The sequence below is a fragment of the Neolamprologus multifasciatus genome, chromosome 2 (genome assembly GCF_963576455.1).
Source record: "Neolamprologus multifasciatus chromosome 2, fNeoMul1.2, whole genome shotgun sequence".
Taxonomy (NCBI): Eukaryota; Metazoa; Chordata; class Actinopteri; order Cichliformes; family Cichlidae; genus Neolamprologus; species Neolamprologus multifasciatus.
The window spans coordinates 29,667,831-29,694,481 of record NC_140440.1 but is presented as its reverse complement, the minus strand read 5'-3'; the positions used below and the strand labels follow the sequence as shown (position 1 = coordinate 29,694,481).

Below are 26,651 nucleotides of genomic sequence, written 5' to 3'. Positions count from 1 at the left end.
TGAGGTGTTTGGTGGGTAGTAAATTACAAGGATTTGAAATGGTTTGAAAGCTGAGGTCTGTGTGAAACTTGGACAATAAAAAAAAAACAAAAAAAAAAAAACATTTTGTTACGGAGTCTGCGCAGGACAGAATGCGTTGCAGTAACCGCTCATCACCACTGGGTGGCACAGAGCACAGCTAATGAAGCTAGTATGGCAGCCTTTACTTAGTGCCAAAAAGTTTAATAACATAGTATTAAACACAAACTATAACAATACTGATGGGTTTATTTTTTAATAAATTACAAAAAAGAGTCAAATAGGAATATTGCATCATTCTAAATAGTCATTTAGACTCTTATAATACAACATATGGACAGAGGTAGGAAGGCCCCGGATCAAATAGGCTAGTACGCATGGTCCAACAAACCTGATTGAAAACCTCAAGGCAAAATGCACAGTTTGGCCTTTATTTCGTTTTAAATCAATTTAAGAAAATACAACACACGGCAACCAAACAGAAATCGGCCAAATAAATGAACCCTCTTCCCCTTCAAAACAGGGCCTCAGCAGGCCTGAATTAAATCGGGGCGCATTTAAGGCCCTTATCATTTGAGGCGAGTCTAAAACACACACACTCCCTACATCAGCACACAAGGCTGAAACAAACCAACGAAGCTTTTGGCAAAGTCCTTGAGGACCCCCTCCTCCGTCTCCTCCACCTTAATCCAGCCTTGAGGATACACTGTCAGTCCGTATAACTAGACTACTTTATTCAACCACATGAACCGGTGGGCCTGACGGATTTTGGAATATCTCAGCGATTACGAAAGAATTTTACTTGGATCCGGGACAAATAAGAGTATCAGCAGCGGTGCTTCGGGGCGCGATACAAGGCTGCATGCCACGGGCTGATGTTCTGGCTGGCACTGAGTGACAGCTGGAGGTGAGAGAAGAAGATCCAGAATAATCTCACTGTCAATAAAAAACTAAGAGCTGAGGAATGGAGGAAGAAGAAAAGAAGCGCGGGACAAGCAAGCAAACACTTGCCTTCATTCTCCCGCAAAGAAACAGAAAGGGGAAAAACAAAACAAAACAGGCGTAATATTTTTTGACGCAAATTATTTCCTTTATTATTTGCGCCCCAGTTTAATTAAAATACAGCCTTGATTTTTTTTGTTATGTTATTTCACTTTATTTCAGATTTTTGTGCAATATTACTAGGCCTACTTTAAACGAATAGATCTAATGTACATTTTTAAACTAATTTGGTCTCTGCGTAAAGAGGACAAAATAGAAAAAAAAAACATTTCGACTGTTTGGTAATTTATTTTTTACTCCAAGTGGAAGCATAAATGCTTAGTTAAATGAATAATGATAATTATTATTGTAATAAAAGGGAAAGAGAGAGAGAGAACATCTAATTCGTTCCGTATTTCCCGGACGATTTGAAGGTCACGCTGGCCTCAGCTGAACGGATCAAATCGGACTCGCACCTTGTTAAAAGGAAGCAGATTTAAGATCAAACGGCCGCGCTTACATCGGGTTCCCGAGGATGACGAGAGGAGAGGGAGGAAGAAATGAGTTGTGACAAGTCTCGTGGTTCAGCGGCTCTGTCAAGTTGAGCCGTGATGCGTCAACCCGGTGAATCACCACCATTTACTGAAGAGGAGGAGGCGGATAACGAAAGAAGAAGAAGGAGAAGAAGAGACAGGGATGTGAAGGAGGGGAGGAAATAAGTGGAAAGGGTAGAAAAAGAGGAGGAGGAGGAGGTACAAAAAGGCTCCGCCGTCATTCAGTCTGTCGCACAGACCACACGCACCATAGTCAGCGGATCGTCAATATTTCAACTGAATGTAACAAATATTTCACTTTAAATGACTGGATCGGCATCACCTGTGTTTCACTTTATCTTCTCCTGAGCAGATTTTATTGAGCCGATTAGACGAAAAAAAAAGAAAAAGGTTTGCGGTTCTGTTTAATCTCCAAGAGGAGAGAGGAGATCATTATCGGGTTCTTTCTGCGCTTAGTGGATGAACTTCTGAGAGCGCACCGACGTGGATAAAAGGATTTGAGGAAAATGAGGAGATTCTGCGGAGGTAAGACCATGAATCTAAAACCTTTTATGGAGGGATGGGTGGAAAAAGAAAAACTTTGTTGCCAGACAGAGTAAAATTACAGTGGAATTAAGTGGAATTTCCTTTTTTTTTTAAAAAAACATTTCTTTCTTTTACACTTAAACGTTTGCTTTATTATTTAATAATTTGTTTTGCCTTGCATCTTTAATCATTATTAAAGTTGTGGCAAAAGCGCCGAGTTTGGATATTTTAGTGCGTAATCCCCGCAAATATGATTCTTTCCTGTGTAGCCTAAGGCTTTAACATGCGCACGTTTCTTCCACTTAAAACCAAACATCAAATTATCCCAAATATCAAAACAGTTTTTTTATAATCCTGTAAAGAAATCCCTTAATTTTATTTTTTAATATTTATTTTTCTTGTTGTTATTTTAAATATAAAATGAGTTTAAAGGTTGTTGTGAGTCATCTCTTCACATTTGGAAATTACTGGTGAAGGAGCACACGTGGGTTTAGTGGTCCATCATCCAATTCTCTGAGGGTTATCAGAAAAAAACAAACAAACAGAGTAAAAAAAATGGATGGAAATATGAATGGAGCGAAAATATAGGAAATGTAATTTTAGGGTAATTTGTTGTTAAATATCCATGTGAGAGGGATGGCAGGAAGAGAGTGTGGAAAAAAAGAGCGAGAAAGGCTGAAAAATGTCTGTGAGAGCGAAAGATGGATGGGGAGGGGTCTTATTCACAGTAAAAGGGAAAAAAATGACTGGGGTTGAGGGGGTCAGACGCAGCTAAAGCCCCTGTCTAGTTAACTGTCACTGATATGACAAAGTACATGATTCACGTTAGTCACACACACACACATACACACACACACACACACACACACACTTTTCCCTTGGGACCACTGGTGCGGCTGCTGCTCCATGTCTAGGAGACGAAGGGAAAAGGAGAAGTGAAAGAAGAAGGAAAGATAAGCAGCTACTGAAGGATGGCCCATGACGAAATGATGCTCTGAGTAAAAAGTATAAATAAGAAAAAAATCACCAGCTCTGCTGCTTTCTTCTTCATCCTCTTCCTCAGTCATCCTCCCCTCTCGCTCTCTGTCCCATCTTGAGTCTCACGTCAGGTATAGTGTAACTTTAGAAGGACAATAAACAGAAAGCTGACTACAGAACAAACCGCTACTCGGAGCAAATAAATACACAGAAAGCTCGGCTGTCTCACACACACACACATACACACACACACACTTTGGATTTATCTTGACATAGATGCACAGATACACGCTTTTCCTCATCACTGTCTGACTTTTGCATACACACACGCAGACAAAGACTTTTATTGCCCCGAGGCTTGAATTAGTGTCAGTGTGTTTCAGATAAAAGCTTTAGTGTGTGCTGGACCCGTTAACTCCAAAATGCTGGTTAAAAAGGACAAAACAAAGTCAGGGTGAAAAGAAAGAGAGGTAGGGATAAATGGAGAGAGAGCAGAGGAGGTGGAAAACAGGATAAAGTGAGCCTTTCACATCTTTTTATTCGCTGCAGCGCCATCCCCAATTCTTCACGGTATACGTGAACGTCAGGAGGATGTGTGTGGAGGGGGAGAGAGACAGATAAAAGTAAATAGAGAAGGAGAGAGGGAGAAGGAGGAACTGGCGGTAGAGGGGTTAATGCAGTGCAGATTGACAGAAGTTAGCAGCACCCAGAGGGAAAGAGAGCGGAGAGAGAAGGGGGGGGGACTGATATAAAATGAGTCGGTCACGCTTTGAACAGTTACACATGCTGTTTACATTTTTCCCAAATTAACATGGCCCCTCGCTTCACAAAACTCTCCCTCACCGGCTCCCTCGTGCTCCCCTCCACCGACCCCTTTTCCTCTTCCTCCTCTTCTTTCCCTCCGTCTATCCTTCAAGGCTCCAAAATATCTTCCTCACTTCCAGATCAAGACTTAAAAAAAATTGCAGTAAAACAAACAAACAAACAAACAAAAATCTCTTTTATATCCTATTAAAGTAACCAAACGCCAAGTTTTAGTGTATGTGTAGCCAGTATTTTAAAGTTACAGCGGTTCTTTTAGGTTTTTGTCACATTGAGCGACTATTTAACAATGCGTCGTATAAGAGAAACGCATAAACACTTCAGCTGGAGTGAGTAATGCGCAAGGGAAGCCGAAGAATGAATATAACTGAGTAAAAGGTTCTTGACAAAGTGGCGTAAATTGGTGAATTTACACAGGCGCATACACACAGACACAAAAACCCAGATGATACAAGAGTCAAACTGCTCAGAGCACAAGCAATAATGATAAGGACCCGTATTCCACCAGCACATGGGTGTTTCTTTAAAGAGAATCGGTGTATGAATCTAAAAGATAATATATAGGGGCAGCTGTCCAATGGATAAATTAAAAGGTTGACCCTAAGCTGACCTTAAGGGTTATAGAAAGTGTATAGAGGCACTTTCAGGAGGTCTGGAGCTATTACATATTTACATTATCGACAGTTGTGCCTTTTAATCTGTTAGTTATCTTCCGAAAGACGAAGGTAAGGACTGTAAATCCCTTGTTTTGCTGCTATTATTTTCCCTCTCCTGTGAGATGATAAAAAGCGGTGAAGCTGAAGAATTTAAGAAGCTGGATGTACAGAATATTTTGCATTTTTTCCTTTGTATTGCCAATCCTTTTATACTCTTCAGTGCTACCTTGTATTTCGATAAACAGCTCCGTATTTTCCACCTCTGCTCTTCGGCTTTCCATCAAGGCCGTAGAGGAGCAGGGGAGTCTCGATTCGGCAGCGGATTCTCGTCTGATTCTGTTTACGGGGTGTTTTTCTAAGCAAAATCTGTGAGTTCGGGGATGGCAAGTGGTGGGGGTTCGAGGTAAATTAAAAACTGAAGGTCTGACAAAAAAAGAGGGAGGGAATGAGAGATGTTGATGGAGGGAACGAGTGGAGCCAATTAGTGAAAGGAAGAGAAGGGAAAGGTAATTAGGGATAGAAAGGAAGGAGACTTTAAAATGGAAGTTTGATGTTTCAGAGAGATTTAAGGAGAGAGTGGTGGAGATGAAGCGACAAAGAAATTGAAACCAAACATGGCGATAAAGCGTGGAGCCACTGGAATCCAGTGATTTAAAAAAAAAATAGGAGGGGGTAGATTGGCTTATAAGGAGAAGAGGGAGACAGACAATGAGGCGAGAAGCGCAGCCGAGCAGAAGATGTTGAGTTTACAACTTGCGAGAAATGGTTGCAAAGAGAGATTCTGGGCATGAACATGATTTTTATTGGATTTTTTTAATGTGTGCTTTCTTTTGCCTTTGTTTTGGGGGTCATTGATGTTGTTTGGCAACCCCAGAGTGTGTCCAGTGCCAAGAGGATCAATTTGAAATTCACCATGAACAAACTCCAGAGGAAGGAATCTCATGAGGGAAGGGATGGGAAAAGTTTGCACATGTGTGTGTGTGCTTGACTATGAAAAGGTTTGTTTATATGTATTTCTCCGTATAACGCCTGTGCATGCACGGATCTACACTCCAGTGTGCAGTCTTTATACATGTGTGTGTGTGTGTTGAGTTAGTGAAGGAATGCACATTTGATTGAGTACAGACTGCACATAAATCTGGCCTTTAACTGTACACAGATAGACAAAACTGACCCCAACCCCAGAATGTCAACCTTCTGTCCATCTGGCCTGTGTCCCCCCCATCCTTTATATCAGTAAGGCGATGCATGGCTTTCCCCCTGGCATCCACTGGTGTGTTTATGTTTTTTTGTATATGTTATGGCTGAGGACAAAATTGCCACCAGGTACAGTGCAGCTGAATAGTTTAAAACAATGGAAAAAGCAAACAGCTCTCTGATTTTTGGCTCGGATGCTTCCTTTCTGTCATCAGAGCCACATTGAGGCTCCAGCTCAGCCTCTGCCACGTTAGCTGGAAGACAACAAGCGTACAAGACAGGGCAGAGGATCCGTTTTTCATTTAGTGGCTCCAGGATGTGGATTTCAGCGAGCACATATCGATAATTTGTGAACTTGTTGATGTTGGCAGTGACGCCCACGCTCACAGTGTCTGATGAGGGCCGTAACACTGAGCTGGAGCTTGAATTTGTTCTGCATTCATATAATGTCGGCAGGCTGGGATGGACAGGAAACGCTGGGGGCGGCTGTGGCTCAGGAGGTAGAGCCGGTCGTCCTAATAAGAAGGGATAGAAGCGTTCCCTTGGGAAAGACACCCATCCCCAATCTGATGCATCCATCTGTGTGTGAGCTCGAAGAAGTGCTTAAAGTTAATAAAGTGTATGAATGGGTGAATGTGGCTTTTAGTATAAACGCGCATAGAAGAGGTCGGTAAGGCTAGAATAGCTTTTACAATTTGTTCCATTTTTGCAGTGTTATTTTATTATGTTTTTGTGGTGATATTATTTGTAGTGCTGACCTAACAAATGGAAACAGTATGATTTTAGTTTACTTTTGCGTAATTAATTCTATTAGTGTTCGTATTAGGATTATTTAGAAGTCCCTGCCAATGGAGGAATTACATCTAAGCAATTGTTCCCAGATGTTAGCGGACTATGTTGTTGTTGTGTTTTTGAGCTGTCAAAAGTTTCTGATATCTCTGACTCAGAATCACAATCATCGGCTCACATGAATAGTATTTGCATGGTCTGCTGCCTGGTCTGATCATGACGTGAGTCTGGTCATTTTAGCAAATATTGAACAGATTATATCGAGATATCTTTCTTAAAGTCTGGAGAGAAAAAAAGCATACTAAAAATCAGTCACGGAGCTGAAATATAACCTCAATATTCCAATCACGGATTGCAGCAAAGTGGAAAATATCTGGAAACATCAGTTATTTCTGTCCCTAATGATGTTTGATATTGTCCTCTGGTGGAGTAGAGGAATTCTTCACAGCGACTAGATACAAATAATGTGTGACGAGTGAGGGAATTAGCATCCATCTCTGGATTTTGGTTCAGGAAAACATGGCTTGGGTTTGCAAAAGGTTAAATCTTGTACTGTACACACAGCACTTATATGTATGTATGCACATGACAACATCCGATCCTATCCAATCAGCATTACACCGGAAATAATAAACATCATGAATCTAGAGCTGATTTACAACATCTTCTATGTACTTAGGTTTCATCTCTGTTTCAGACCTCTTTCAAGTGGTTAGAGCGATGGAGGGCAACCTTTTTTGGCACCCGAGTGAGTTTTTCCTGGACCAGACCGGAGAGATTTGCTTGCACATGGTTTTCCCACAATACCAAATTCTGTTTAAGTGCTTGTTTAAAACCTCAAATGGTGATGCATGCTGGGAAAGATGAAATACCAGTCCTCTCAGATGGAAGCGACACAACACCCACAAACACTGGGTCACTGGTTTACCAAAACAGCGTCTGGAGTGTAAAATGTCAAATGTCCTTTTATCCTTGAACACATCCTTGCGCCCTAACATTCAACTCTGAACCCTGACCCCGTGTTGGTGTTTAATTCTGAACTATCTGGAGCGCGCAAACTCTGCTGCCAGAACCTCACGTTCAGCTCTGCTCTGCAGATGGCAACCAGACTCCAGAGCGCCAGAACTGACTTTACACCGGCGAACAAACTGAAGATAAAAATATGATCTGTTGCAAATAAAGGAGCCCCCCCCCGACCCCCAACCCACCTCACCCCATGTGTGCATATGTGTAACTCTAATAGGTACACGTGTGTAGACTCACACAAACAACTGCGTGGAAGCAGGTCACGGTCGGCCGTTGTAGGGAACTCCTGTGTTGCTGTAATGCAATCCTCCCATGGAGAATGTTCTGGTTTCAACCCTGCCCTGCGGAGTGTGCTTCCACTGCCAGGTACACAGACACAGCCCCAAGCCTACAGGGCTCGCCTTGAAGTCAGGCTATATGCCGACTATACTGCCGTTACTCAATCTAATATTATATAACGACAACATGGCTTTCGGTTTGAGTTATCTGAGTTTACTTGTACAAAAGAGCGGTTGTTTTTAGCGGCAGCAGAGGCCGCTTAAAGACATGTCAGTGCTCAATCAAAACAACAAGAGCCTTTCACGTCTGGCAATCATCTCCAAGCATGTGGCTGCAGACAAAAGGAAACGGTTTGGAACAGTTTGGGTTGATTTTTGCCAAGAAGATTTTTCCTCCTTCATCCCAGACTCCTTTTTTCGGTACCTGTTTATTCCCTTTGAAAATGACCCCTCACTGCACACTGTGAGCCCTTGTTTTCTTCAAGCTTGTTTACTTCAAGAGTCAACGATGTTGTGTTGGTTTCGGGGCGTTTTGATGCTAATGGGGGATGTTCAGTGGGAGGATTCAGCTGCTTGATGAGCTCCAAATGTTTAGCCGTTGCTGAAAGATGCTTAGTGCCTCTGACAGGTGACGAGGAGTGAGGAGGAGGCTTGGCTGAGAGGGGTTGCCCTGGATGACTAACTTCAAGGTGTGTGTGGGAGTTGCCACGGGCTCAGAAAATAGTCTGGGAAAATGCCTTGATGTAGTCGGCAACTTGGGGGTCAACAGGTAGGGGAAGAGTCACCTGGTGTCAAAGAGTCTTGTTTAATCAAGCAGTAAGGGGGTTGTTTGCTTAGATTTTGCCCTGTCACTCAAAGCATGACACACATTTTTAATCCTGTTTTAATTTGAAACTGTCTGTCATCTGCTATTAAGTGAGGCTATAATAGAAGCAGTTGCCATGTCACAGTGCTTTTTTAAAAATGAATCAAATGAAGTAACATAATTAAACCTACTTGTTGCTGTATTCTAGTGGTTTGTTTTTGTTTCCGATTTTTGGGTGAGTCATAACTAATCACTTACTTAATATAGAGAGCTAAATCTCTTCCTCAGTGCAGTTATTTCTGGGACGCTTTTGCATATCACTCAGTTTCAACCCAACCCTGTGTGGGAGTGCATACTGATATGGCAAATATGGTGAGTCAGAGAAGGAAAAAAAAAGGTGTTGACTATTTAAAACAGAGATCATTTATTTATTTATTCTATTTTATTTATACCCAAGTGAACGCTAGGGGTAAATGTTCTGCAGGGTGTTGAAGCAATTCCCTCAAGTCTCAAGTCTCATATTAGTCCTGTGGGGCCCCCGTAGTTAAATATCAAAGGGAGAGAGAAAAGGGAAATTGAGGAGCAGGCGAGCTAATCAGGGTTAATTGCCTGCTGTTATTCCGACCTGAGGCATGCGAGAGATAAGATCGCTGAGAGGAGAAAATGAGGATAAAGGTATGACAGGGAAGATAGGAACGCTGGAGAATAGTGTGACTAATCTGGAAGCAGAAAGGGATTGCACTGGTCAAACCACAGGAGGTTTGAGGTGTGTCTAAGACAGAGGAGATTGAACATAAGAGAGAAAGCGGACGCACACACACACACACACATTGTGCAATGCATATTTCACACCTGTTGAGCAGCAGCATGGTTTGCCCATAATTACAAGCATGAATCACGGCCTGCCGTCCGGGTGTCAGGAGGATGGAGGGGGGGGGGGGGGGGGGGGGGGGGGGGGGGGGGGGGGACGGAGAGGATGATGGAGAACAGAAATGAAAAGAGGAAATGTTTGCAGGGCTCCAATGAGAGGCTGAAGCAGTGCTGAGAGAGTGAGTTAGCGAGCAAAGGGAGAAAGTGTGAAAGTGTCCAGAGAGAGAGCGCATGGGACAAAGAGAAGTGGACGTACATGAAGTTCCTTAATGTTGAAAATCACCTTTCAGCTCCAATTTTCCAATTTTCTCAGTTTGAAACCAGAGACAGGGGCACTGAAAGGTTTCCGCTCTTACAAACACACTGCCGCCCCCCCTCTCTCTCTCTCTCACACACACACAATCATTGTATACACTCTCAGCAATGCGAATTTAATCCACATATATAATAGAATACAAACATTCTCACAAACACTCACACAGTAACATGAAACACCTACACAAACACTCTGAAACCTAAACAAGAAGTCCACAGCAAACATACAACCCATACAAACACATTAATGTTTGTGATTGTAAAGAAAGCCACATGCCTTTGTTTTCGGGGTTATCGGTCAGGAATGAACGCGTGTGTGCGAGAGCGTGTGCACGTTCAGGCGACTGCTGTCCTGACACACTGCTGCATTGAACATAGGGGCCATTTGTCTGACTGTCTGAAGCTATTAAAGAAGGTTTTATTTGAAGCCAGAGTAAACCTCCGACAGCCAGAAACCTCTAAAATTAGATTGGAAACGGAAAAAGCTTTATTGGCAGTGTCAGATGACTCTGACATGGCAAAATGTAAACAGATAAGGCCATCGTCATAGAGACAAAGAAATAAACTGGAATATTGTAAAAAAAATTCCTATAAACAGTGTGATGCGACCGGAGAAAAGCTAGGAAACTGTTGCTGGAGGTGATTTTCTTTTTTTCTGTTTTTTTTTTTTTTTTTGCTTGTTGAGCTCCCAATCATCAAAATTCATTTAAAAACTCATCATCCAAGTTAAATAATGACAACACGTCTGAGAAAATAAATTTCACCTCTCTGTTTTTACAGCAAATACCTCTACAGCGTGCGCTATTTAACGCTCGGACACCCAAGACGTGAATGTCATTAAAGACACATCTCACAGTGTTTTCTTTGTTTCTCCATAGTCGAGCACCAGCTCGTCTTGCTATTGGCCGCTGCCATGGCCACCGCCGTGGATGCTCTCCACAACCTGGCCAGCGAGAGGAGTTCGATACAGAGCACCTACGAGCTCACCAAGTACCTGGAGTATCAGCTGAAAGAGATCAAAGACGTATATGTGAGTAGTTTTGTGATATGTTCAGTCTTTTACCAAAATGTCTTCATCAGAGATACTAAAAGTAAATCATTTCCAAATAGGAATGCATATGCATGAAATACACAAGAATAAATGAAAATGTTTAAGCAAAATAGCTCAAAACTCACAAATGCACGATTTATCATAAGAATGTATTTAACAGTGACGATGAATATGATCCCTCACAACAATGAAAACAATAGACAGTTAGCGAACATCTAGCAGATAAAGAGCCACATATCTGTTATGGTTCCTTATGAAATTATGGTGAAATTACATGTCATCAAACAGGCACTTTAGTCATTTGCAGTAACTTGCTGGTAGTTAATGTTCATATTCACACTGTGGATGTTTGTGTAGTTAACAACTGAAACTACACACAATTTTGGGCCAGAAACTCCTCAATATGGACAAAAACACTGGGCCAACTACACATTACATCTACAGAAGCTACTCAGGCTATGGAAACTGATGCCATGAAGCACCAGGTGCACAATTTTTGTGCTGATTTTAATGCCAGAGGAGATTCAGAGCTCTGCATTTATTTACTCAGCAGAGCTTTGGTGACTTTTACATGTGATGCACCTCATCACTTGGACATCCCCCTCTGTAACGTCACCTGTGGTAATGGGGCTAAAAACACCTGAATTCAAAGATTAAGAGCTGTGGCTAAATGCTTTTGCCCACAGAGTGTATAAGGCAAGGACTAGTTCCCAAAGGGAAGCCTGATGGATGTTATATAGATAGCCACAGATGGCATTTCTCCACTTTCCCATGAATAAAGGAGTATTTCTTTTCTTATACTTGTAAACAAGTACAGCTCTTTGCAATAAATTAAACTGATTGACATTTAGCTGACATGTGGCTTTTTTGTAATATATTATAATGCCTTTCTCTCAGCAAAATAATTAATGAAGTAGCTTTTTCTTTTTACCAGTTTCTCCCTCGGGCAATTTTGCTATAGCTGAGCTGCTCCCTGTGTGAATTCAATTTTTGGTTTGTAAACCACTTCAAAGTAACTTTCCCAACACTGCCAGGCCAAAGATAAGAAAAATAATAAACGTAACAGATAATGACAACTGGGAACAGTAGCTTATTTTGAGTTTAGTTTTAAAATGGCTACAGTTGGGGTATATCTAAGCTCCGTGGGGAGCTGATTCCAGCTGTGGGCAGCAGGATGGCTAAAAGCCATTTCACCATGTTTGGTTTGAGTTGACCAATCCCTGCAGACTTGAGAGACCGTGCAGGCTTGTCCTCAGTAAACATATTTGTGATATTTTTTTGGACAACACATTGGGACTTAAGGTGAATTCTATATTTAATTGACAAACAGTGCGAGGATACAAGAAACTAGAGTTATGTGTGATCTTGTTGGTGTATCTCTGTTACATTTTGAAGACTGTCTAACATATACTACAGCAGTACACCTGACAAGAAATCAGGAGCTTTAATGCATCTCCCTCCTTTTTATTGCCAAACATAATTACTTCTGTCTTTATGTAGTTGAAGGATGTTTTATTGCATTCAGTTGTTTACCTTCTCGTGGTACGTGGCACGTTTGTGTGACTAGTCATATGGTGACTTGAAGCAACCCTGTTGGACTCTATACATCATGGAGACCCCTTCATATTCATCATTATTAATACTAACTCTATACCCTGCTTTTTAAATATGATCTTGACTAACTAAAGAACACTCCGGAAAGCACTTCCCACTACTTCTGTCTATCTAGATGTAATTCCCGATGAACAGCATCAGATCCAAAAATAAGATCTAAGTAAAGCCATGGTGATCTGTCCAGGGTGTACTCCTCCTCTCGCCCTATGGTAGCTGGGACAGGTTTCCCCCCCACCCTGACCCTGAAAAGCATAAGCAGAAGAGAATAGATGGATGGTATAGGCAGATAGTAGTGCAGGCAGATGTGGCTGAGGAGGCAGAACGGGTTGTCTACTCATTGGAGGCTTAGTGGTTCAATCCCCAATTCAATTCTGCATATTGAAGTACTCTTGAATTTGTAAAAACACTTCTTTACTTGTTTTCTGGCTCCTGAACGCTTACAGGACTGCAGCTGAAAGTCAAAAACTGTCTTGCATTATGTAGAAACACCTTAATTTAAGCAAGATGTTACTATAAAAAGGTTTGGGTATTTATATTAAACAATGAGGCAGTGATGCTGATAAGTCTATTAACTTGCATAGGGTGAATTTTAACAGCTTTCCTTTCTGGCTTTAAATGGGCTGCAATTATATCACACTTCTCCGACCCTAATGACCGCTTAAAGCACTGGAGTGTATTAAGAACAGTGCTTTTTAATTCTACAGTGCTTTTAATATTATAGTTTTGTATTCATTGGTAGAATATGTCATTCTGCTGTAACTTTGTCTATGTTTGTCACTGGACATGTGCCGCAGATGATGCCTCTCATATGCGAACAGGCTCATGAAGAACCATTTAGCAGAAAACCTCCCACATTTGGAAGGAACATGTGGAAGGAACACAACCAAAAAAAAAAAATTCATGCTGGTTGTTTTTTTGCATGTTACTTGCTGAGATCTGGGACTTTGTCAAGACAAGAAACAGAAACTGCCATTTCAGATCAGACAGGTTTTTACTCAAACCCTCCGGTTAGCCAAACTATTTGGAAACTAATTTGGAGGAGAAAACAAAGCCAAACTGCAAAATAATTGTCAGTCATCACAGTTTAGTGGGTGACTTTCCCGCTCAGCCTTTATACAGTGTATTTGCATAAACTGTGCACTGTTTTTCTGTGTAGCACCATGGTATTCGCCTTCCTTTTAGTTAAAAAGGAGGCCCCCTAAAGCAATCAAATAGAGTGGCTCTTGACTTTTTTTCCTCACCCTGACAAGTTTAGCTTTATAGCAGTGAAAATATTGAAATTGTTATGATGAATGATTGCCCAATTTTTAATAAACTATAATAAATCTTCTCCTTTCCTCTTCTCATTTGTCCTCCAGCTGACCTATCTTGGCCCTCCATTTAATGACAAAGACTTCTCCCCTCCGCGGCCCAACAGCACAGCTCTGACACTGCCGAGTGCTGCCACTCGAGTGGACCAGTGGCACCGCCTGGAGAACAAAGCACGACTGGCCCAGAACCAAAAGGCCTACTCTGTCCTTCTAGGAGCTGTCAGGGAGCTGGCCCGCTCAACCCTCTGCCCCTCACTCAAGACCTCCCTCCTGCACTTCTGCATGGGTCTGGATGGACTTCTGGGTTCAATATCTGCACTGATGACCGCGCTCGGTGACACAAATCCTACACAAACTCCAAACATGAGAGGTAACGCTGGTGAGCTGCAGTATTTGCAGACGGGGACAGGAGGTGGCCGACCAGCTCCGCTCATGAGCCAGAACCTGTACAGATCGAGAGCCGGATCTAGATCGGTGTCTGCTCAGCGTAGTGGCCAAAGAAGAAGTGGGGCAAAGTTAGTCAGAGGAGTTAAGGAAGATGGTGTCACTAAGGAGCTGACAGAAAAAAGAAGAGGAAAAGAGGCAAGGAGAGCAGAGGCAGCCAGAGGAAGGAGTAGCGGATCGAGGGAGAGGGCAAGGGGAGAAAGACGGAGAAGAGAGAAGAGGGAAGAGCCAGAGAGAGGAAATTGGGCAGCCAGTGCAAAAAACGCAGCAGGAAAGGAGGAAGAGGAGAGATGGGTGAGGAGGAGAAGGCTGTTAAGTATCGCTGAGGATGGAGAGGAACAGGAGAGGCAGTTCGAACCCGGGGTTGAAGTGTCATATGTGGACACAAAAGGCTTGGGCTCTCTTCAACAACAAACAGAAAACCAACAAGGAACCAACGACCATCAATACAGCTACAATCTGAACGCACATCATCCAGACACGCTCAGAGCGGAGGATGGATTCATTCTAGAGGGGAGCAGAGGGTCAGAGGAAGAGGAGGACAAGCAAGCATACGCAGGTGCTACCTCCTCTTCCTCCAGTGAATATCTGAAGCAGCGTCGGTCTCCTCGCTCCCTCCTCTCCCCGACTCTCGAACCTCCTCTGTCCACACTCTCCCTCCTCTACCAATTCGGAGCAGGCAAGGAGCACACCCTCCTCCCCCAGCCTGTCCCTCTATCTTTACAAAGGGGCACCTCCCTACTCTCGCCTCCGTTGAATCCGCTCTTCACCTCCTCCTCCTCCACCTCCGCCTCCTCTTCCTCCCCCTCATCTTCCCTGCTGCCGGCACGGACGACAATGAACGACTTTACCAGGAAGGTGGAGGGTTTCTGGATACTGCGAGAGCTTCAGAGCTGGCTGTGGCGATCGGCGAAGGACTTTAACTGCCTCAAGAAGAAGCTCCGAGGCTGAGGCACTGATAAGACTTACAAGCATGCTCACAAACACACACAGACACACAAAAGTGCAGTATATCGGCAATTATTTGCACAAAATCTGAGTGGAATCAAACCGACGGATTTAACAGACAAAAGCACATAAGCACATGCATTCATACCGTACTGGAATAAGTGAATGAAGGACTGTTTGGCAGGTCACCAGAAGTGCTAATGGAATATAAGACACACAAAGCCAACACATTACCAGCACTGTCACCCGCCTAATGCACATAGCTGCTCATTGAGCGAGACACACTGAGGCTGGGCTGAGTTACCGGACTTCACGGCTCATAGATCAACAGAAATACCACTGTAGGTGGTTAGACACACACATGCAGACGAGGGCAGACTGAGTGACAGGCGGCGAGACAGACAGTGCCTCCATTGAGTGAAAACTGATTCAGTGACCCCCAGATGTGTGAATCAGCAAACATTCATTTTCTCTAAAGGAAGAAGGGAAAAATTCTGAATGGGCAAAAGACAAAAGGGGAGGAAAAATGGCCGGAGGGAGGATGGGGGCGCAGAGGAGGAGAGAAAGAGGCAGAAAAGGAGAGGAAGCTGAGTCAGGGGGATGACTCTGGAAATAACCAGCAGAGCGGTACTGCTGCGTAATCACAAGTCAACCGGTCAGTTACAGTAACCCTACAAGAGCGCTACACATACTGCCCGGACACATACGCACACACACGCTAATTATTGTGGTGTTTCCTGCCTTAACACACCATTCACTTTTATCCCGTCAATTCAGCTCCTCACATATTTCACTTCACAGCAAGAGATGTGAATAACATTTGAGACAAAGCAAAGAAATACTTCCACACTACACTGCAGTGGAAAATATACTGTGTTGCTTCCTTACAGGAAGCTTGATGAGAACATCTAAACCACTGTCAGATTTGTACAATAATATGATTCTAGAGCCAGCCTTCAGTCAGCTTTCTCAAGCATAAAAACAGGGTAAAGAAATCTACTAACCTGCAACTCTAAGGCTCACATTTGAATACACATTTTTAATGTCTATTTTTTTAAGACCAGGTAAATATGTAAAATCACCAAGTTGCAAACCAGCAAAGCCTACAGGTGGTCACAAAGTCTTGAATAAAATGTTGCATAACTTCAGCATCCATGTAATGCCACAAATCGTAATTTGTATATGTATTTTATATCAAACAAGACTTAATTTAGTGTCAACATTTTGTCCCTGTTCTCAACTTTCATTTATGCTTCTAATGTCTTGTGCCATAGCTATAGCAACTGATTGTGCTTTCTCAAACGCAAACAGAAAAAGACTTAAAAGTGGACCCATTATGCTTGTCTTTATTTTATTTTATTTATTTTCATACATGGATGTCTGTGCAAACGTCTTGCACCACCCCTTACTTCTTTATATTTTGCTTCCAAGAACGCAGCTTTTGTGATTTTTATAGTGGTCTCAAGCTTCCTGGCTTTTTAAAGGTCTTTCAGATTTTTCCTTTGCACATTGGAGGAAACTGAAGAAGTGGAGGATAAAAAAGTGGTGGAAAGGCTAAAAACTAGAAGATAAACAGTATTTGAAAGTCATGCCCTTAAGAAATAGATAAAATGAAGCAAAGAGACGACACAGGACCTGAGGGCTGCATCTAAAAAAAACACAACGTGAAACACTATCATGGATTGGCCTCCTCAGAGCCTGGACCTCAACATTACTGAAGCAGCATGGGATCATCTCGACAGTGAACAGAACAAAAGTCAACCATGAATGTCCTTCAAGAAGCCTGGAGAACTATTCCTAAAGACAACTTAAAGAAATGACAAGAAAGCTTGTCAACAGAGTTCAGGCTGTGTTGAAAAACAAGGGCTGTCACACCAAGATAGAAAGGTATATAAAGAAATGAGGGGCGGCTCAAAACCTTTGCACAGTACTGTACAGTAGACATTTTTTCCTGTGATGTCATTGACGGCAGATATTCCTGTTCTGTTCAAACCTTCCATCTGATAAAGGCATCCAATCAGAAGAAAATGGGCTTAAAGAAGAAAGGAGCTGAAACAGCTGGCTTCAAACTGCAGAGTCCAAATAAAATATGTACTTTTAAATGAGCATAATAGGTCCACTTTTTGGGTATCTGAGCTACAGATACAGGATTTTTTTTTTTCAGAACTGGAGATATGGGCTTGGTTGTGTTTTTGCTACAGATTTCTGGTGACTGATTGTAGTGACAACATTGTGAAGCAAGTTGGAAAACTGCTCTGTAATCTCATTTTCAGTGCCAAAATGCTGAACTTTCTTTCCCCTTAAACTAACTTTACATTCCTAAATACCAAAAAAGCAGACGTGGAGGTTAACAGATGGCTTTTTTCCCCCCAGAATAAATGTTATGTGTTTGCAATGTGCCTTAGATGATATGGCTAAAGGTTATGGATCATATCTATACTATTTATTGAACAAGATGTTTATTTATTTTTCTCCAGTGTGAAAATACTGTGTTGTAACTTGAGAGAGAATAAATACTAGCTTTTGTACAGAGCGCAGTGTTATTGGTCATTTGGGAGCCCGTTGGGAGAAGAGAATAAAGAAATGCATATGGGATTTTTGTTTGCAATGGTTTCAGTTTTATAGGGATGGTTTCGGGTGATTGGCACAAGGGGAGAGGAGTTTGGGGTCAGGGCGTTCCCTGAAAAACAAAGGCCGGCTCACATTCGTCGCAAAAAAAAGAAGAAGGAAGGAGTGAGAGAGGCAATGTATGAGAGTTTTTATTTGTCTGTCCGGGTGAAAATTTACGATCGTTTCCCGTTTTGCTTTCATCTCTCTCTTCCCACCTCCTTCTTTGATTTTTCCTTCTCATTACACTATCTCACGAAGCTCGTCTTCCCTCCAGAACAGCCCCTGACCTATGACACTGACTGATTTACATGAGCACAGGTACAAACACTACCCATAATCCAACCAGGGTCTCTTGTTGTGTCTGTGTTTGCCCCGTCTCTGTCACCAACTTTGCCTCTTATGTTTTTTTGGTTTGTTTTGTTTTTTGCATGGCCATTGTCTGCTGCCCACAGTCTTTCAGCCTTTTATTGCTTCTTCACCTGTTATCTTCTTTTTTTTTTTGTCTTTCTTGTTTGGCCTTATTGCTCTCAACTGCACTTTTTCTTTTCCCATGTATTTTGCTGTTCTGTGCCTCCCCTCAGGCCAGATATTAAAGGATCAATGAGAATCTCCCTTCCATCACCTCCAAGGTACACACCTGCACGTAACCGCACAATCCCCTCCCTGACACACACACATGCACGCACACAGTCACAAACACCCAAATGTGGACGAAGGTGCTGGCAAACAAGCGCACGCATGAGCCTCAAATCCAGAATTAGCTCACTAGGAAGTGACTTATATGGGAGGCTTACTGTGTCAACGCTGACGCATCGTCGTCACGCACTAAGAACTTTCGCTAAGAGCTGTAAAGGGTTAAAAGGCATGACACATATGTGTACACACACGCATAAACACAAGGCGCCGTGTGTTTTTTTTACAGTCAGTAAGCAGTGACCGAGCGGCTGCCAGCAGTCAACAAAGGCAGCTTTGTGGGGCCTATAAGTGTGTGCGTTTATCTGTGTGTGTGCCCCTGTGTGGGCTTGCAAGTCCAGCACGTGTGTGAATCATTATCTCTATGTGTCAGAACTTTGCTGGAATGAGGCTTGTCATGCATAGCTATCTAACAGCCATCACTCACTATCGTCTCTCTCTTTCTCTTTTTGCCGCTCTCTGCCTGTCAGCGATGCAGAGACAAATTGCTGTAACTAATACATAACAGGATAGCCGAGCCCTGTTAGTATGACTCAGTTGGCAGGTCCTTCGACGTGAACAGATACTGAGTGACAAGGCATCGACATTATTGACTTGTTTCATCTATCAGGCAGTTACTGCTCACACAGGCCTGTCTGTGTGACTGACAGAGCTGTGATCTAATACAGTGGACGAGCTCAATTTTGGGCCATCTTGTTGAGGAAGAAGTTGTTTTTATTTCCTCTTGGAGAGCTCTCCTTTTCTTTTCTTTTTCGTTTGGTTTTCTGGTTTCATTGCTCCCTTTACTCCTTTGCACTCCAAGGAAAACCAAGCTTTTCCTCTCCTTTATCTCCGTTTTGAGTTCAAACACCCCTGGTGGCTCGTATTTTTTTTCCAGCCATTTACTATTTAGAGGGATTATCCGTGTATATAAGTTTGGAAATATCAATATTCTCCCTCAAAGAATAGCAGGGTAATAGTAAAAGTCAAAACTCAAGCTTGTTTTGGCTCGGGGCCTTCATCAGGGTCACATGTTGACAAGCCAAGACACAATGATAGAGCAATAAAGTTGTTGGAGTTTTGACCTTTTTTCACCATCCTCTATGAAGTGGGTGAAGCTGTGCCAGATTCCACTTCTCTGTAATAGCACTTTTTAAGTTCATTTGAAATATAACTAAAGGTACGTAACAAAAGGATCAATGAACAACTGAAATCTGAAATATATGACAAAATGTGTAAGTCATATGAAGACTTTCAGTTACCTGACTGGGTGGGAACTTAAGGGCAGCGGTGTGAAATTCATTGTTGTTTTTGAGACACATGCAGCTTAGTTTGATTTTTAATGGCCAAACCACTGAAATCAAAAATAAATTTATCCCCCCTCCATTTTTTGCTTTTATTTATTTGCTTTTACCATAAAGAAGTTTAGGTACAGCTTCAAAAAATTCACTTTTAATTTAAACCCTTTATAAAACTGACTCTGAACAACTTAACTTAACTTGTCTCATGGCTCAGTCACACTGCATTAAAAATAGGAAAGCAACCTCCTTGTAACTAGAAAGATATTTGGTTGTTGTCCCAGTTATTGTATTGATTTTTTCACATTTGTTGGACCAACTTTCAATCAGAAGACCATTGCATGGGTCACCTGGCGGGAAGACAAATTGCCATTTTATTGCTGTCCTCAAACTTGCTTCAAGGACAGCAACCGCCTGTGACTGGTTGCAGACCTGGTCCCTACCTTGGAAGCAACCATTTCAAAAGCAAGAAGACCTCCTTGCAGTTGCAGTAGTTGCTGGTTGATTGCTAGGGTCACACATAGTTTCTCTGTTTCTGGTTTGTGTTGCAATTTTCACACTTTCGCTACTACTTGGAGAATACTTAGTGAGTGCAGATAAGTTGTTGTCTTCCAAACTATGGACTACTGAAGACATTTGCCAGTGTAGTATTGCAGACCTCTTTGTGACTAATTTTTCTGTGTGATTACCAGTCAGCGAATACACATTTTCCCCCAGTGACTTGTGGTCACGGGCGGGTTGCTGATCAGTCTTTAGGCCTGCGCAGTGTTGGGGAGTAACGGAATACATGTACTGCCGTTACGTATTTAAAATACAAAATATGAGTAACTGTATTCCGTTACAGTTACCGTTTAAAAAGGTGGTATTTAGAATACGGTTACTTTGTTGAAATAATGCTGTTATTCCAGGCGGGGCGGCAGCGTTATGGTTGTCATGGTTGTCATGGTTGTCATGGTTACAGGGTGACGCTCTCTCTGCGACTGTGTGTTTCCTGGGTGACAGAGCGCCTTTTTGTTGTTGTTGTTGTTGTTGTGCTAAGCTAACAGGCAGAATGCTACAGGCATAGCCCTAAAGAATGTAGCCTCATGGGCAGTGTAGTCCGTGCTGCAGGGAGAATGGACTACCATACACGTTATGTGTCTGTGAGCGCAAGGAGGAAGAAAAAGGAGAGTAGAAAAGTACGAGCAGTCATCGAGCAGAAACAGGAGCTGGAAGCATGTAAATATAATAATAACCACTGCAGCCAAGAAGAGTGCCTGACGAGCCCAGTTGTAAGTAAGCTATTAAGACTCGACAGTACACTGTGTTGGTGTTTTCCTCCGAAACAATAAGTTCCGTTGGAGCAGCCTTTCAACTCCTCTCTCTGTCTCTCGCTAGCAAAGTTGACCCAGACAACAAAATAAGGCTAGTTTTCAACTATGAGCCCGACAGGTCCTTTACTATGGTTCGGAGTCGCGGACCACCAGTAATAGTAATAAATCACACAGCAATAGTACATTCATGTAGTTGTAAAGCATGATAATATATTAAGTAATCCAAAGTATTCAGAATACGTTACTCTCATTGAGTAACATAACATATGTTACAAAATACATTTTGGGGCATGTATTCTGTAATCTGTAGTGGAATACATTTTAAAAGTAACCTTCCCAACACTGGGCCTGTGTGAATGAGGCATATGAAAAGTTGTCTCCGTTTTTTACCTTTTTAACCTTTTACCTCCTTACTTTGAAGTAGTATACCAGACAATATATAAAGAAAGAAAGGCGTGGGAAACATTTTTTTTCTTTAAGGGCGACCGTCAATAATTTCTGGTGAAACATACAGCCCAGGATTTATGCCTTTCTTTGTCATTTTTTGCAAAGTCATCCAGTCGGCCATCTTTGGGAGTCCGATTCAGGCTCTCAGGCCACATGCCTGAAATCCCAGCTTAATGCAGAGTTAAACAGTTTCATTTGAAAAGAACCTCCCTGCTGATGTGCGCCAAAGAAACCGCAAAAACAATGCAGGGTCACCCCAGAGGAGAAAAAAAGGTTGGATCAGGTCCAACTGCTGAGGTAAATAACGATGACGTCATCCACTAGTGTGTTCATTCAAATCTAGGTAACCGCACATCCTGAAAGATTACATTGTAACAAGAACAGCATATTTATGTTGTTTATCTTCATCTTGACAAAAGACTAAACATTTGTTGATTGGATACATTTTTCCAAAATCCTGCCAGCGAGGATTACACAGCGTTAAGCCTGTAAACACATAAATTTTTCACTAAGGCCAGATTCCCACGAACACGTTTCAAATTCTTTGAAGAACTTTGCCATTTGCAGTGTTTATTTTTTCCATTGTTATCTTACTGTAATACATATAATCTCTGTCTGTCTGGGTGTTTGTTTGTTTCTTTGTCTGTGAACTCCTCCTACACAATCAGGAGTTGAGCAACCAAACTTGACGCACAGGTACATCTTAGTCCTCTGAAGGTACTTATCTATATCAGATTTTATGATGTCATCTTGTTGCCTAGCAACCACCTGGCAAGCCTAAAATGACGAGTTTAACTTATATAAAAAGTTATTAAAACATCATATAAATTTTATTTAATGTCAGAGACAACAGAAGCCGCCCTGCAATGGACCCATTTTTAGTCTTTATACGTGTGACTTTATTATTTTTAGGATCAGAATCGTGAAAGAAAATTGTCAAAGGATCTTTGCGGCAGTAAAAATACTCCTAAGATCTTCCTCAAAAATAAATCTGTCACATCTTTTGTTCAGGACAATAATACTTTAAATGGTGATAAATGCAGTCCTGGTTACTTCCTGAGTGCTTGGATGTAGAAGAGAGTGCAATTCCTCTTTGCCCTTAAGAGGTGAGGTTCCTCTGTGGACATGCTAAATCCAAATGTGTGTGTGGTGTGTCAAATTCAAAATACATTACTGGCATCAGAAAGTCACTTGTGGTGGTTTGAATGTTGTAAAATACAACCAGAGTACATCCTCCTCTCCAAAATATTACTAGCTAATCGTAAACCATCAACAGTGTGTTAAATAAAGGCTAAAGTCTCCAAAAAATCCAGTGTATCCCTGTAAATTATATACATGCCTTTTTCAAGCTCTTCACGGTTCTCATCTTCCCCCCCTCTGTCTGTAGTTCTCGTGTTTGCTCGCCATGGTTTTTTTGTTTCCTAATCTTTTTTCCATATGTCCCACTGCCTCCCTTTGCAGCGTCCATCCGTATGGCATCCTCTCTAACCACACCAGAAGCCATTTTGTGTCATTTCATGTCAGTTTTGTTTCATTTTCTCCCCATGTGTCCCCCTTTTCTCGGCTACAATCAAACCCTTTCACCCTTCCCTCAATTCCCTCGGCCACCCCCGCGTTCTCTCCGCCTTTTTCCATCTGTCTATCTCCTTGTCTCCTCTTCCTCTTCTTCTTCTTCTCCTCTCAGTCTCTTCCCTCTCCCTCCCTCTCTCTTCTGCTCACCTGCAGCACATAAAAATTCCTCTTTTCTTTCTCCAGAGGATAGTTCAGTCACTGTGGGATTTACTGCATTCCTCTATGCTTTTGCTCCCTCTTTGTCTCCATATCTGTCTCCCCTTGTTTCTCTCTGTTTTGGCAGCACAACACAGCAGTGGATTCAGCCTATCTTGTCCTTTGTCTTTTTAACACATTTATATCCCTCTTTAAGTCTATCTGTGCTTTCTTTCTCCATCCCTTCCTGTCTTTAACACATACTAATCCTATACCTGTTGATTCCACGACCACACCCTTTCTTTTTCTCCTCTGGAGCACCCACTCTACCTGCTACACCTAGCCTCTCCCTCCTGCTGGGTTTCTTCCATGACCTGGAACATCACGCCTCCACTTACTTAGCTGGAGGGCATTGGGTTGGGCTGCAGGTTCTCACTGCTGTTTAAGGGTTGGTGGGGGTGGAAGATGGAGGGGGCGCTTCAGGGCCTGGGGCCTGGGAAGAGGTTGATTTATGAGTTAATCAATCGGTCGTCCGTGTGAGTGAGTAAAACCGCAGAGGTGTGTGAGCTCTTTCATGTTACTGTCTGTGCTTGTTGACTCAGTCCCTTAGGAAAACAGCAGGAGCTGTCACTCCCCATGTTGTTCAGCTCCTCGACATGTTTTCAAAAGCAATTATGGAGAAATGGGGCTGGGTGTTCATTCACCTTGATGGTTGAATGCCTCGACTGTGTGGATGTTGGTGTATGGTGTTAAGGTCTTACAGAAGCCTCACCTGACCGTGAAAAGCCCTGACATCACATTTGTGCATCGGCGGGAAGAATTCTGTCCGATTTTATTTTAATTCTGTCGTTATTTTATGGTGTGAATGTCATGTGCCAAAATAAACACAAAAACAGATCAATGACAACAGCGGTTCTGCTTGTTCAGCTTTAGATGACTGATCTGACAAGAAGGCAGAGATCACAGAAAGTTGTGTTTATACTGTCTCATCAATTGTGAGCAGCTTACACAGCTGCCATTCAGCTCCATTGTTCAGATTCACAACTGTTCGCAGATTTTTTCAGACAGTGTACTCATTTAAAGACATTTAAGCAGCTGATCCAGGACATTTGCTTCTCTCTGAATCCACTTTTACTCTACTTTGGTTTGTGAAAGAAAACGACCTTTGACTTCGTCACTTGATAAATGATGAGAGCTGGTTTAAAGGAGTGTAAAGGAGTGGTGGAAAGAGTCATCACTCCTTTACATCATCTTTCTTTCATACAAGCTGCATGAATTTAGCTCATGGGAGCTTATATGCTGGGAGTTGATGCCCTAAGGACTGATAATAGGAGTGACCTGAACACTCGACTCCTCTTGAGTGGAAAACTAAAATCATATACAGTTTATAAATAATGCATTCTTGTTTTGCCTGGGTCGAAGTCTTTGAACGAGTTGACTGCTCTGTGATGTAATATAGTGGTTTCTCAGTTAAAACAGTAACTCCAATGCTAGATTTGCCAGTTACTGTCATTTTTATAATCCTTACAGCCAATTTCCAGCCAGTGCTCTTCTGCACTTGATGAAATTGAGGCTAATGTAAAACTATTTTTACTTTGTGGCAGTATGCTGGCATGGCAAAGCACGATCCATCGAAATCTTCCTCAGCAGACTCCATATATTATTGTAGGGTCTTTACCTTACAATATAAAGCACCTTGAGGTGGCACCTTGTGATTTGGAGCCGTAAAAAATAAAATCCAATTGAATTTAATTGAATTTAATATTAAAAAATGCACACAAAGCATCAAAAATTACCATTAGGGTGTGACTCTGGATGCATAGAAGTGGATGGGACCCTTCAGCTCACCTGATCTCAGGCCTCTGTAAACATTTTCCCCATTATTTTATTTTCCCATTAGTTTAAATTTCATTCTTATTAAATACAGTGTTATATTCATCTTTTAACTTACCATGGTAATTGGTAAGTTGCTAACATATTTTTAGTCATAAATGTGACATTTAACAATCACAAAAAATAAGAATAATTAATTTATATTAAATTTACATTAAGTTACATTTAAAAAAAATTCATTCTTTAAATTCAGGACATATTACCTCAAACACACCCTTTTGCTTTTCAACAGGTTTGTTCAGCTCGAACTCGAACAGTAATTATAGTAATTATTAGGTGTAATTATAGCAAAACAAGATGCGGAGAAGACAGAACAGAACATTTAGTGAATATATCTGGAGGTAAAAATGGTAAAAGGTTTTTGTCTCTCCAGATTTTTTAGGGTCTCTCACTCAGTCTCATTTCTGCTACCTTGACTGAGGTGTTAGCAGGTTGTTCAGGAAACTCCCCTGTAAAAAGTGTTCATTATTTATTTATTGTTTTTATTTGATTCGATTTGATTTGTCTTTTAATGGTGTATATTGAGCTCAACCTTTCTGGATTTTCGTGTCATTTTTCTTGAGGCTATATACTTTTAATGTACGGTACTTTGGTCATGCTGTTGTTATGATGTGTTATGTAAATAAACCTGACCTTACCGCGTTGATCTGCACGTCTCCTCGCATGTCTTGTTAGAGAGCGCTACAGTAGTGGAGATAATGGCCCAAATCCTCCGCTTAAGGCTTCAAGTTGGGATTTTACAACTGAATGGTGGCTGTGTCCATCTTTTACATACAGTCTATGGATATAAGGGTCTCTAGTGATTCATGAGGGAGGACAAAATCCCTGCCTCAGTTAATATCGAAGATGTGAAGATGGAAATGGAGTGCGGCAAGTAAACAATGACTTGAATCAGATCCTGAAACTGTTTGTTGATAATCTCATGGATTATGAATAAGCATGTCGGTTAAGTAATATCTAATGTGACTGACAATCAGTGTTGGGTAAGTTACTTTAAAATAGTAACTTAGTTACATTACTAGTTACTTCTATCAAAAGTAACTCAGTTACTTCAAGTTACTCGTTACTTTCAAAGTAACTAGTTACTAGGGAAAGTAACTTTGGTTTTACTCAGAATTCTCTTGTTAATGTGTTGCTTCCATAACTTTGCCAGTCTTCTAGCTTGCTTACTTGCCACAAGTGCACTGTGCCACCTACCAATAGAAAGGAAAAGATAATGTGCATATTTCCACAAGAGAAATCCCATGCCTGGACCGTCATTGACTGCTGCCATGATTCTAGCCTAGGTCACAGTGTCATGTGCGCCTTTTACATCCAACACGAAAACTGCAGTCGTGGTGCTTTGATTGTACTCAGAACTCGGAAATTCTGCCTTCTGAATAGGAAGATGTAGGTAACACCACACTGCAGATGAGCTGCATACAGGGCTGGACTGGGACAAAAAATTGGCCCGGGCATTTTGACTAGAGACTGGCCCACCATTATAGGAAAAATCATAAAGCCTTTGAATGAAAGCAAACGCTGTTGTGA

At 41.9% G+C, this 26,651-nt stretch overlaps 1 protein-coding gene across 1 annotated transcript; it reads left to right on the top strand.

Moving 5' to 3' along the window:
- The first annotated feature begins 64 nt into the window (after nucleotides 1–64).
- clcf1 (cardiotrophin-like cytokine factor 1) lies at nucleotides 65–20,666 on the top strand. The gene is made up of 3 exons (XM_085180593.1): nucleotides 65–2,078; nucleotides 10,693–10,844; nucleotides 13,838–20,666. Exons 1-3 carry the CDS (start codon nucleotides 2,060–2,062, stop codon nucleotides 15,182–15,184), a joined length of 1,518 nt encoding a protein of 505 aa, XP_085036719.1. The 5' UTR covers nucleotides 65–2,059; the 3' UTR covers nucleotides 15,185–20,666.
- The last annotated feature ends 5,985 nt before the right edge of the window (nucleotides 20,667–26,651 follow it).